At 35.6% G+C, this 14,108-nt stretch overlaps 1 protein-coding gene across 1 annotated transcript; it reads right to left on the reverse strand.

The window, feature by feature from the left end:
* Positions 1 to 3,255: 3,255 nt before the first annotated feature.
* LIN7C (lin-7 homolog C, crumbs cell polarity complex component) lies at positions 3,256 to 13,734 on the reverse strand. The gene is made up of 5 exons (XM_063093418.1): positions 13,674 to 13,734; positions 10,262 to 10,380; positions 9,927 to 9,998; positions 8,105 to 8,314; positions 3,256 to 7,507 (listed from the first exon to the last, which is right to left on the reverse strand). Exons 1-5 carry the CDS (start codon positions 13,708 to 13,710, stop codon positions 7,352 to 7,354), a joined length of 594 nt encoding a protein of 197 aa, XP_062949488.1. The 5' UTR covers positions 13,711 to 13,734; the 3' UTR covers positions 3,256 to 7,351.
* Positions 13,735 to 14,108: the final 374 nt, after the last annotated feature.

A 14,108-nucleotide genomic window follows, 5' to 3' on the forward strand; every position in this document is an offset into this window, starting at 1 on the left:
GATAAAAATCATTTGCGTCAAACCAACAGCATTTTAATATCACTGAACGTTTAGAAAAGGAACGGACTTTAGAGATCCTCTAGGACAGAGGTTTTCCAACTGTGCTCAGAGGACCATCTAAACTCTGGAGCATGGGAAGCGGAGTGAGGTGGTAGCCTCAGCCCCCTACTCCTTGAACCATAGTAGTTCTGGTTACTACATATTAGACTTTGTCAAGGAGGGGATTTCTCTAAGGAATAAAGGAACAAAGCCAGATTGAAAACCAACCCCCTCATTATACAATCAAGGAAATAGAACTTAAGGATCATAAGTGACAGAAGTGGAACTTAACTCGTGTTCCTTTCACTATATCACTGCTGTTATTTTTTATTTAAAATTACACAACAGACATTTTAAATAACAGGTCTTGGTCAGCACTACACAATTCTTCATTTAGTTCAGATTGTCAAAATACCCAAGAAAACCTTCAATCTTTTTTTGTTTTTTAATCAGATATTACTGAATGTACAAATATAAACTATTATTATTAGTTGGCCCATTTTCACATAAATTAAAAGTAAGTAACCTTCACAAATGAAGGTTACTTTCACTTCACTTAGCATTTTAATGGAGTAAGGTGATAAGATTGATAAAGGTATTATCCCTTTAGTATTTTGGTCCTTTCTAGGACATCTATTTTAACATCAAGATCAGTTGGCAAATTCTGCACCTACCTTATACAGGCATCATTGTTATTGTTTTCATATAGTTCCAAAGTAAGTTCCTGATCTACCTGTAGAATTATGAAAAGTAACCAATTCAACAAGCTATAACAAATCATCATACTGTGTCTTGGGAACTTTCTTAAGTAATGGGGTTACAAACGTGAATGACACAGCTGTGATCCTTCTTGCTGTGGAACAAATTCTCATGGAACTTAAATTCTAATAGGGAAGACACAATTAAGCACATTAATATAAACAAGGTGTTGCCATATTAACAATAAAAGGATGGAGTGAACAGAAGGCTTAACAGAAGTGCTGGTGACTTCAACTGACACCTGAAAGAGGAGCAGCCAGTTAGTGGGATAACGAGAGGGACAGCCTTCCAGTACGTGAAATTTGGTATGGAATAGAACAAGTGGTGCAGTGAGTGGAATAGGATGAGGCCTGAGAGGAAGCAGGGAGTGGATTACACAGAACCTTTTAGGTCAGGGCAAGGTATGTGGATTTCATTCTGAGTACAATGGAGAGTTTTAAGGAGCGAACAATAAAATCATTTCTAGTTGAACTAATGCTTTGCATCAAGCACGTGAATCATAAGGGACCTGCATAGACCTTTATAGGGAAAAATACCCCTGGTCAAAGACAAATTCTCATCACACTCCAACTGGAGCAAAGTTTGCTGAAGAAGCGTCTCTCCTCAGTGCTGAAGGAGACAATACCCTCACACAGTGCCAACTCCTGGAAAGGCCCTTGAATTGAGAAAGATGCAGCCATGCAAAAACTGACAACCTAAAATGAGGAAAAAGCTAAGTTCTGAGGGGCCAATGAGCCCAGGCAACCACTTGGAGGCACAAGCTCAATTATACAGTAGCCACAGGTGTTTAAGGAAGCATTTCAACCACAGAAAACAAAGAACTCAGCATTTCTCACCCTCAAAGGCTGGGAATCTCATCCTTTCTTAGTTAAAACCACTTCTAGCACAATCTTTTTATTGCACATGGGAGAACTCACATTTAATTATGCTTCAGTACCCATTTTTGGTAGTGATGACACTGAAGTGTGGATTCTGTTATGTGTTAGTTTTCTAAGGCTTTCCATAACAAAGTACCACAAACTGGGTGGCTTAAATAAGAGAAATTTATTGTCTCATAGTTCCAGAGGTGTCAGCACAGTTGATTCCTTCTGAGGGCTGGGAGGGAGAATCTGGTCCATGCTTCTTTCCTTACTTCTGGTGGCTTGTTGTCAATTTCAGCATTCCTTGGCTTGTAGAAACATCACCCCAATCTCTGCCTTCATCTTCCCATGGCATTTTCCCTGTACCTGTATCTGCCTCTGTGTCCAAATCTACCTTTTTTTAAAAATAAGGACCCCAAACATATTGGATCAGGACTCACCCCAATGACCTCACTTGAACTTGTCTCTGCAAAGCACTCTATTTCCAAATAAGGTCACATTCTGAGATGGTGGGGGTTAGGACTCCCAACATGTCATTTTGGGGGGGATACAATTCTATTCCTAACACCTTTAATCACAAAATTAAAGGTCAAAGAGCACCTAAACTCTGAGCTCAAAAGTATGTCAGATAAGAAACACCAGAAATAAAAATTTTTCATTGACTATTTCATGTTTTCAGATCACATTTCTCTGCCAAATAAAAAACAAAAACAAAATTAAAGGCTTGGGTTTCTGTTATCCTCTAATGAAATGAATTACTTTCAATAACTACCACATATAGGGAACTTTGCTGCTGCTAATGGCTGAATTTCCGTTTTATCCAATTGGTTAGAACAATTTTGGAGCGATTATATAAATTAGAAATCTTTCACACCACTTCTTCTAAAGGAAACTTTTCAAAGGACCAAATTTTGACTGTGTCCAAAATATACTTCTGTAGTTGATGAAAATTAGGAAAGGTTCTACATATACCTGTTGATATGACACACTTTTACCTTTTTTTAAAATTTAAAATTAACAAATAGGTTCTGTATAAGTTTACCTTTTGCTCTCTATATAAAGTAAATCTTAAAATATTTCATCAGGTGAAGATTATCTGCCACTAAAGAAATAAACGTACAAAATATTGGGTCACCACTTCATGATATTAAAATCAGAATAATCAACAATAGAGAATATAACAAAACCAGAATCAAAAGAGTTAGAGAATAGATATTCTGGTTTACTGAAATTTGAAGGAACTGAGGCTAACAATAAATGCTTTTTGTTGTACCCTGGTTGCTTGGTACATTTCCATGCCTTTTAAAACTTCATGATGGTAAATTATGCCTTGTACTATCTTACACCCCTTCTAGCAATCCATTGTCTCTAGAGCTAGGTCATCTCCTCCTTACAAATTGTTTTTCTGAATTAACAAATCCCTTACTTGAACTTATTTTCCAATGATTTTCATTCTGAATGTGGCCTTAACCCTCCACCCCTAGAAACTCCACTAATTTTAGAATTCCATGAGTATCTTTGATCAAAGTGGACAGAAACACAAAAATTCCTTACAAATTTTATTCTTCCTAAAGTTTTCAAACATAATTTAAAGGTTATCTGCTATCTAGGCATCAAAAATAAGAACCTGTTAATTTTAATTATTTCACCACAATTATTTCTTTTATCTAATACGGTCTCGAAGTTATTTTACATAGTACTTACTATGCCAGGCAACTTTCTAAGGGCTTTACAGATAATGGCACAACATTTATAGGAACTCTTATTACAGATGACAGACGAGGGAACTAAGGCAGAGAAGTAACTTGTCTAAGGTTACACAGTAATTTTGGAACTGAGATTCAAACCAGAGTAGTGTTCTCAATAACATGCCATACTGCCATTCTTGAAATAACACAGAGAATTTTTTCTTTAGTCATATTTTATGAAAGACAAAGCAAAATATAGAAAAATTTGAAGTTTCATTTCAGCAAACACCAGTGATTATGCTTTCACCTTATGTAAAAGTTATCTTATACGTAGCTTTCAGAGACACATCTATAGTGTAACCACATCAATTTTTTTAAATCCTAAGAACAAGGACTTAACTCACATTTATTTTAAATAAGCCTTAGAAGCAGAATTAGATTGATAAACAAAGGTCATCTATTGAAAAAGTGTTATTTTACATCCATTTTGGATATTATATCTCAAACTAAAAAAGTAGAGAAGCATATCATTTGCCAATATTTTTAAAAACCATGTCCAGGTACAAATCAGTTTGAAAGTTCTTAAAAATTAATGAATAAGCAAGAAATTTTCCCCCTAGTATTTAACCATTACTACAACAACCTTTGAAGAAAAATTTCTAGTGAATTTTGGACAATAAAAACTATAAAACCAGACTGTTGGCAGGGGAGACAACAAAATCTAAGTTAGAAAATTCATAAACATACATTTATTCAAGAAATACAATTACTAGAATCCTTGATATTTCAACGATCATTCCACATTATAAAATATTCATAACACGTATTCTTTTAAGTCTATACCAAGTCATGCTGACATTCTTTTCAGATGTGCCATAATCATTTCTTTTAAATGTGATAATATCCATTTTAACTGTAAACAAATCACTTGAGCCAAACCACTTAAGTACTTGAGCAAAACAAACTTAAAAAATTTAGAAGAGGAGAATTTAAAAACAACCAAAAAAAAAAAAATGCATTTAAATCATCAAACTCTAAAGAACTAGGCTGCTATAATCTACCTAGTACTACACTAATAATATAGTGGCCATATTAAAACAGCACATAATTATCAGTGACAATATTTCTCATTTGCAATTTTTAAACATGCTTTCTCAAATAACAGACACTTAATTTTGTAAGTTTCGAAGGCAAAGGGGGCAGAAAGATGACAGACGTTAAAAGTTTACCTTTAAGCTACTGGTAGAGTTTAAAAAAAAAAAAAAAAAAAAAAAGTCTGTAATTACTTCCCAAATAAAAAATGCAAAGTACCTTTTATTCCTAAAGAAATTACTAGGAAATAAAACCAATCATTAAGTAGCTGGAAACTGAATTATTCTGATACTCCCAAACAGAGTCTAGTGTAATTAGATGATTTTATAAAGGTTCTCAATCCTGGGTGTCCATTAGAACCACCTGGAAAGCTTTTTAAAAAAAAAAAAGAAGAGTGATTCTGATTTAGTTGTTACAGGATAGGACCCAGGTATTAATATTTTTTAAAGCTCTACATTGCGTTCTATTATGCAGTTAAGGCTGAGAACCACTGACTCAACCATTTTGAAATACCCAGAAAATAAATGGAAATCGGGGAGGGGAGATAATTTACATTCATAATTTACAAATGAAACACCGATATACTTACCATGTGCCTAGTTTTATTTATAAATCATCCATTTATAAGACAAAAATTCCCTTCATTTCCTCACTATACTAGACCACTACTGTACATCTTTGCCACCGAATGATTCAATTTTTTATGGTCAAAATTTAAAATTCTAGGAATACTATAAAACATCATTAATGAAAACAAACTGCTGCTACTAATGCTCAACAGTAGCAAACAAGACTACTGTATTTGGCTCCTGTAAGCTATCATTTCTAAGAATTATAAATAGGTGCCAACCCACACAAAGAACGGATTGTAGATTACTGTAGAAGGAAAAAAAATAGCTTACTCAACTTACCAAGTGTCAATACCAAAAAAGATTTAACTTGGCTGAAAGTTCTGAAAAAGCTGAGACACCAAATCAGGAAGCTATAATTCATAACGAAATGTTGATACATCCTTAAAAGCTACTGCAGCTATAGCTGTACTAAAATAAGATTTCTTCAGGGTTTACTTACCCTGTAATGCAATACAAGCATAACAACATTACTGTTTTTATATGCACCAATACCTCTTTTTAATACATAAAGCTCTACAACAAATACCTCTAATAATTTTACAATTAAATTAAGTCCATATTTCTATACTACTTTGGTCTCAACACTTTAAACACATCAATTAATTTTGAAATTATACAATTTAACAACATGATCCTATCAATAACAAGCACATTTTGTAGTGGACTGAAGATACATTCAACCATGCAATCCAGTGTTCAATACCTAAATGATAAATAACAATGCTGATTGATTTTTATTCTGAAAAATCATTGAAAACTGGAATAAACTTGTAAGACCCACAGTGCTCACAAACATGCAGAAAAAGATATACATTTCTATCCTTCCTGAAGGAATGTTATAAAATGCCCACTTTTTTTTAATGCAGGGTCAATAATTATGCCAAATTCCTTACATACTCAAACACATTATCTTGCTAGCATCTGTCACTTAACATTTTTTAAAAAGAACAAATGTTCTTATAATTCGTGACTGAAAATGAACTTCAACTCTCTAATTTCAGCCTGTAAGGCCTCAGTGACAGTCATACACTAATAGCTGCCTTTTAGTAAAACAGTGACATCCAGTGGACAAATGACGTAAAGTATCTCTCAAAATTCCCATCATATTTGAACTGTAAAGATTGCTTCTCTAAGTCCAGCTATTTTAATATACATAAATTCCCACTCATTTGGCAGTCTGTATTCTTATGAATACATAACCTTATAATTTCTATGTATTTAAATATATCCTCTCTTCTTCCTACTTAAAATTAATTCTTCAAATTGAGCTAGTAAGAATGTATAATTCTTGAGGCTAGTGAGGTTAAAAGTATTATTTTTCATCTTTGCTTCTGCTATTTCCTACTACAGACTAACTGGCTCATCACTAGGAATGGACCAAAACATGAGAAATATATTTAAATAAAAATGAATAGCATTAAAAAAAATTCGCAAAAGACGAAATCTGAACCTGTTTTGCATTTATAATTTATGGTATATTGTTGAATATAAAGAGATGCAATCAGTAATGCTAACAATCAAATTACATCATTTTGCCTCACTGTGTAAATATTATGAAAGAATACATATTTTAGCAATGATTGTTTCAGTGTTTAAAAACTTTTATAAATCAGTATAAATGAATATCAGTTGTACATTATGTTTAAAGAAAAGTAAAAAATTCCCACGGTGCTGAGTTATGATTTACCATTGATTCTATATATTAAGTGTGTGTTCAAAGTACAAAATGTAGCAGTGATGTTAACAGTGACAATGTAATGAACTGCTGTAAGCGAGACTGCCATGTTTAATTTCTTGGAAAACTGTAAAGAAATTTCACAGGTTAAAAAAAGAAACAAAAACAAAAAGAATTAGAGAACTGTTACTTTTAAATAAGCAGCCAAATGAAGAAAATTTTTTCTTCTGAAAAAAGATTAAGAATGTAAAAGTACATTTTAATATTTAAAAAGCATTTTAAAAAATCTGTAACAACTTTATGACAAAATCTGCGTTTGAAAAAGGCCTGTAAAAACAGCAGGACAGAATTGCCCTTATCACCTTTTACTTTTTCTTGTCAGAAAAAAGGGCATGCATCTCTGGAACCATAAATGATGTTAAAATAGGCATTTATAAAATGGCAAGGAGGATTTCACGGGAAATTTCTGGGTTTTTTTGTTTTTTGTTGGTTTTTTTTTTTTTTTTTTTTTTTTTTTTACAATCATTGGCATTGTAGCCATCAGTAGGTCACAAGTAAAACTTCTCTACCTAAAAAGCAAAATGGAATATAAAGTTTTGAACTGTGTTAGGTCTGTTGTCTGCGTTTTGCTGATCTCATTTTTTCAAAGCGTGACTCCATTTCTTCTAAGACTTTGGGTGTATATCGTACTACTAATTTAACCTTTCCTTGAGCGGCTTTCAGCAGTTCCACAGCTTTTTCGTGATGTTCTCCTTCAACGCTCTAGAAAAACACACACAAACACACACACATAATTAATACCTAGGTTTTGTAAGTAACTCAAAATGCAAAAATGTTTAAAATACATATAAGTAAAAAAGTTTCGATGTTATATGATTTCTATATTATAAAACTAAGAAATAATCCTGATTTATCATTTTAATCAGTGTGAAATCCTCTGCTACGTCATACTCTTTACAATCTAGGAATTGGTTTTTAAGTTCCAAATAATTAGCATATCACCTGCATGCTTATTATTTCACTAAGTCAGAAGTAAATAACACTTGCCATTCTATAAAAGTAAATGAAGATTGACTTCTAACTTAATGTATTGCCTTAACTACTAAAACGCTTAATTACATCATAAAAATCACACTAAGCACTACTAATTTACACTGGAAAGATGCAAAACAATTAAAGTGCTTTTTTAAAAAAAAGGGATCATTGCACTAAATCATACTGCCCAGGATTCCCTCAAAGGATTTATAAACTACAAAGTTTCTTAGATTTTTCCCTATATCTTCCCTGTTTCTGTAACTCAAATATACCCCCAAGTGGTCACAACACATTACTACAAATAGAAATAAAATTGACGCTTACCACTCCATTAACAGAAAGGAGTTGATCTCCTCGTTTCAGACCCCCATGTCTATCAGCAATTCCACCTGGAATTATTCGAGATATATAAATGGGAGAGTTTTGTTCTTTGCCTCCCATAATATTGAATCCAAGGCCCTCTTCTGTTTTTGGTAGCTCAACAACTCGAGGATGAGAATGTCCTTCGCTAGCAGCAAATGCAGCAACAGTAGCCTGAAAGAATATTTTACATATTTAAAAACATGCCTTTGTTTACTTCAGTTCTTTTGTCTCTTTTTTAAAACTATTTTTGAGGTACATATTTTTGATGTTTAAATGCCCACAAATTCACTGACAGTTCTGAGAAGGTAAGCTAAGCAGAAAGTTTTTCAGAGACGACAACAGAAAAGAATATTCTGGTACTATGTAGAAAATGTTAAGATTTTTCATGTCACTCCTAGCCCATCCAGTGCCCAGAACTTCTGTACAGTCCCATGTGCACAAGCCTTGGCAAGCAGGCTTCCTGGGCAGATGAACAAACACTGTACACATTAAAGAGGGGAATCTCTCCCCCCGCATGCCAGCAGCCCTGGTTGGATGGTCTAGCTCCTTCAGAGACCTTTGTGTAAGACACTACCTACCTACATAGTCCACATGAAGGTGTCCTTATATGTAGTCATTTGGCTACTATCCTATTTGTGCTATATACTAAATAACTAATACATCAAGAAATAACTCAATATTGAGAAAAAGAGGAGTACATATAGCCAACAATTTTTTTTTGTCATTGCTTTAACTAGTTACAACCAAAAACCCCCGAGGAAGACGAAACAGCCACATCACCTTTAAAATTCAAATTTAGACTAATGTAGACTAATTGTAACACAAAGTTGTGATTTTCTGTTTCATTTTGCTTTTAAAGGTAAGTAGGTAATCTGGTACCATTTTTTTCTGATAGATCAGGGTGAAAAATAGGAGGCAGGAAGAAGAAAATCAAGATCTGTTGAATACCCACTGTCTTCAAAGCTCAGAAATAGGCCTTGTTTTATGAATAATGGAACTAAGGCTCAGAAATTCAGTATGCTATGAAGGTCATATAACTCAGTAATTAAAACCAAGTTTCTACAGTCTTTTCTACTCTGACAAACTATACCCATATGATTAAGTGTTTGTATTCAACAGAGAATCTGGTATTTCCTTTTGTGAATCAGTAACTACTAACGAAAAATTATCTGTTAATGACTAATTCTAGATATTAACTTATTCTAACCACTTATGATAAGTATTAAGATGAATGCTTGAATTATCTCAGGAAAACACCAGTACAGAGAAGCACACAAACATGCCACCTGCAGTTCTGAACAGGTCACCTACGACTGACATTAAACCAAATTTGCAGAGTTAAGTAAAGGAGAGAACAAAAGCAACTTAAGGGAGGTACTTCAGCTCTACCATTTACTATTTGTGTGGCTTAAGGCAAGTAAATTAATCTTGATGCTTCCTCATCAGTAAAATGATAATTGTTCGTACCTCAGAATTCTGATGAAAATTTACATAATTAATGAGATTATATTTGCACAATATGTATAACATATAATACAATTATGTATTGCATGATATGTACATTACTGTGTGTGAGTGCATTTTCAATGCATTATCTAAACTGCATGATAAAATACCTTATGTGAAACCCATAATGTCCTATTTCTTAGTACTTCAGAAGTTTAGCAAAGCTTGAAAGATTCTATATGTCAGTTTTCAAAATAAGCTTATTAATCTAATAACTGCATGTTTTAAAGCTCTAATTTATAAAGAATTCTCACTTTTGATAAATGCAAAAATTTACCTTTGCAGTTGCATTAGCTCTCACTTCAGGACTGCTACTGATGTCCACAGTCTCATAGACATGTTCATATACCTGTAAAATCCAAAATTATCATATTTTAAATCGCAGAATGTGCCATGCTTGAGTTCTCTGTGAAGTTAATGAATGTGTTAACTTTTTACGCAAAGGCAAAGTTATGCATCTTTGTAAAATGTTTTTCTATTAGAAATTCCAAAAGTGAGAGGGATGGGTTCTAATGTTTTTCTATCTCTTTTCCTCAAATTCTGAACCCAAATTTCAGAATATTATCTTACCTAAACTCAAACTTTTTAGTAAATCTAATCACATTTACTCACCTCTCTCACAGCATTGCAGAACTCACTTTGAAGGACTCTTTGTAAAGCCTGAAGTTTCTGTGGTGGTACCTCTCCACTCCTTTGTAGTTTTTCCAACAATTCAATTGCTCTACAAATATCTAGAGTTAAACAAACACATACTAATAATTTTCTGAGGATTCTCCAAATGCCTATGTACCAGTGTAGCAGTTAGGATTCATTCCTTAAGGACTAACAAGAAATATGTAGAAGACAGAGGAGGGAAAAGCATGAATGTGTGTGTACATGTGCGCATGAGGAGCTGGTGGGAGGAGACTGTATGTATGTACCCAAAAGAAAGTGGGAATGTAAAATCTCAGAAGAATGCTAAACTTTACAGTGGATTAGGAAAAAAATCCTGATATTGCAAAAGTATAAAATTTGGAAAATAGAATCTTTGAGAGACAGAGGCAAATTGAATATAAAATACTAAACATCACAGGAAAGGACCGGGACCCAATTGTGACAGACACACGAATATTCTACTGCTTCAGAAAAGTTGGCAGTATTATCAGGAACTACTTAGTCAATAAAAACTTATCTAATATCATTATTAGTAATCAAACAGTGTTCAGTGTTCAGGACACCATGTGCTAGTGAAATCACTGTTCGTTTCCCAAAGAAAAACTTTATTCATATGTAGATATGAACTGTTCAATTAAAGATGCCGGTCACATTTAAAACAACAGTTTAAAGGAATAAAATTAACTGGTCTCTTTTCAACCTAGGATTGTTAACACAATGTTTTAATTCAGACAAGCGCAATCAAATACATATGTTTACAAAACAGAAAAATAGAAACAATTAGCTTTGTCAATCTGGCCTCAATACCAGCTATGTGATCTTGGGCAAGTTACTCAACCCCCGTGTCTGTTTCTTTCACAGTAAAATGGAAATAACAGTACCTTCCTCATAAGAGTTACTTGATGACTAAACCAAACAATACATGACAAAGGATAAATGTTATGTTACATTAGCACCAATTAATCATAAGAAATATTCAGGGGTTGCATACATTTATACAAGTATATTAAACATGTTATGCAATTCCCACTGGGAAGTGTGAAGAAAAGTATTTTATGAATTAAGAAATTATAGAAAGTTCTGTAGGGCTGGCTTGTTAGCTCAGTTAGTTCGAGCACGGTGTTATAACACCAAAGTCAGGAGTTAGGATCCCTGTACTGGCCAGCCACCAAAAAAAAAAAAAAAAAAAAAAATTAGGAAGTTCAGAGTCATGTTACAGTACTGTTAATGACTATCTCTACTTTGATTTTTTTAAAACTGTTTTTGTACTCGGGGGCTAGAGTACCTACTAATCCTTTGCCTCCTTTTCACCTAAGTGGAAGAAGTTCTTAACTTCACATTATACTAAAGGACTGGAAATTTTTCTTCTATACGGCTTCTTTGTGTTTGCAGATGGAAAACTACTAGTAAATGAAAAGAAAGAAAGCATATTTTTCAATTTCAGGTAATAAAAGCTTAAACTGATGTTACTCAAATACAATGGAAACAGACCTTCCGCATTATGATTTTCTACCACCCAGAGTGAATGGTAAATGGGGACTATTGGTTCACCAAGTATTTTGATTTACAAAGTGAGAATATGTAAGCCATATAAAACCTTTCAATTAACAAAACTATTTTAAAAGGTAAATACTCTTTACTAAATGTAAACTGTAATTAATATATGCTCAAATTTGTTTTCCAGTGAATCATGTTTTGATGATTTAGAAGGCACTTGGGATCTTGATCATATGCACTAATGCTGTACTGTAGACCTGTTGGGAGTGTTTGTTAACAGAGTCTATTAGAATTATGAATAAGAATCAGAGTTGATGTAATCTGACTTTGTTATCCTGCTAAATGGCAACCACTAGTAATCCATCCTACTAAGATGCTTTTGAGCATTCTACTATAGAACTGAAAAGAACTCTGAAACATCAAAAAATAAAGCCATGATTACCAAAACTAAATGCCAGAGGTGAAGTTCCACATTTTGCACTGCACTTAAAAATACAAAAGACTGCCAACGTGTTAGAATCCTACACTAGCTTTAAAGAAAAACACCTACTCCTGTTAACATCAGATTTGTTCCCATCTACAAAGCACAGTGACATTGTGCTCAGGGGGAAGATGTCACAGTGTTGGGCCTAACTTAGCAAGTCTTCCCAGAGCTGCTACTCCACTGTCATAAAATGACGCTTTAATTAAGGGCCTGGTGAGCTGCAGGGAAACAATCATTTATAAAGAGTCTTCCAAATAGTGAACACCATAAGCAGCAAACAATGTTAAGTGCACGTTTCTGGGAAAGCATAAGGAAAGGTTTCTCTAAGCACAACAATTCTAAAAATCTATTTCCTTCTTAGAGGAGGATATTAATATTCAGACTGTAATTGCAACATCAATATGTGCAAAATAACTTCAATCTCCACCCTATACTTTGTTTACCCTTAGTACTCAAAATACTTTGTACTTCTTGACTTTATCAATGACTTCTAATGCTGACGTGTCAAAAGCATGCTTGAAATTGTTTGAAATAAAGGATTCGAGGAGGATAAAATGGAATGTCGTTAATCTGTAACAAGACCCATATAGAGGCACAGCCTGGTATTTTCAAAGGTTTCTCGCTCTCTAATTGTTCAGCAAAACAGGTTTTATTTCCTTGACAGCCTGCTCTAGAAGCAATCGACCAACCTCAGTTTGCAACTATAGGATTTGTAAAGGAATAACATTGCACCTGCAAGTGTTTTACAATCTACCAGTAGTCCGCCTAGTTACGTAATCTCCTTTTCAAGACCAGGTCAGTTAAGACTGTATTTAAAACACCCTCTCGGTTCCCGAGAGAGGCACCAAAGCTAGGAAATACCCAACCCAGATAAAAGTGAGGTTGTGGTGAAAGATATGAAGGAATTAGTGCGTAAATAAGGGGGAAGTTTTCTGTGGGGATGTGGCGGGTGTCCGGGAAGCGTGTCATCTGTGAGTAAAGGCAGGGACACTGGGTTTGTGCGCGCATATGTACGGGCAATGAGTGTAGTCTGTCTAAAGAGGGTGTGTGACGTTTGCTTTTCGGGTTTACAGGTCTCTGAATGCCGCGTCTGTGGTGCCCACCCAGCAGCGAGTGTGCGGCGTGTGTCTGCGAACGCGGGCAGATTGTACTCAACTGTGCTGTACCCCGCGACAGCCTGTGCCAACGGAGGAGGGGTCTGGGTAGCGGTCGAAAGACCGTAAGCGCCCTCCCCGCAGTCGGGCGCGACGTCGGCGATCGCCGGGGCCAGCGCGAGGTACAGCCTGGCTCCGGGTCTCGAAGATTAGGCCGCCTCTCCTCTCCTCCAGCGACACGGCACTATCCCCCCGCCCCCTCCACCCACGTCGGTCCGGGCCGGGCCACACTCACCCCTCTCCAGCCGCACAGGTTCCCCGAGCGCCGCCATCTTCTCCCTTAGCCTGCAGACCCACAGGAAATGACGACAGAGGGGCGGCGGCGGCGGGGCGGGGCCTAGCGGGAGCTGGAACAGCGAGGGCCGCTCAGTATCGCGAGAGCAGGAGGGGTGGGTTGGGGCCTCTGCTGCGGCCTCTAGAGGGCAAGGTGCCTGGGAGTGTGGCTTGTGAGGTTGAACGTGCTCCGCAGCTTATGCGGTCTCAGGGTTCTCGAGTACCCCAGCCTCCTAAGGTTGGAAAGAGCCCTCTTTCCGACTCTGGCTGCTTGCCTTGCCTTGGGCTACACTCCTTATCCCACCCGCTTGCAACCCTAGGCTCCACGTGGAAGAGTCAAGTCTGGATTCTAGTTCCAGCTTGACCACTGCCAGCTCTGTGACCCTGGACTACTACT

This window comes from Cynocephalus volans, chromosome 4 (genome assembly GCF_027409185.1).
Source record: "Cynocephalus volans isolate mCynVol1 chromosome 4, mCynVol1.pri, whole genome shotgun sequence".
Taxonomy (NCBI): Eukaryota; Metazoa; Chordata; class Mammalia; order Dermoptera; family Cynocephalidae; genus Cynocephalus; species Cynocephalus volans.

What these genes read in the sequence shown, in the direction of transcription:
- LIN7C (XM_063093418.1), bottom strand. Translation starts at nt 13,710, where the DNA reads ATGGCGGCGCTCGGGGAACCTGTGCGGCTGGAGAGGG. An exon ending in TCTGCAATGCTGTGAGAGAG is followed by an intron (nt 9,999 to 10,261) that starts GTGAGTAAATGT and finishes TGGATTTTACAG; the next exon opens with GTATATGAACATGTCTATGA. An exon ending in TCCTTTCTGTTAATGGAGTG is followed by an intron (nt 7,508 to 8,104) that starts GTAAGCGTCAAT and finishes GTGTTTTTCTAG; the next exon opens with AGCGTTGAAGGAGAACATCA.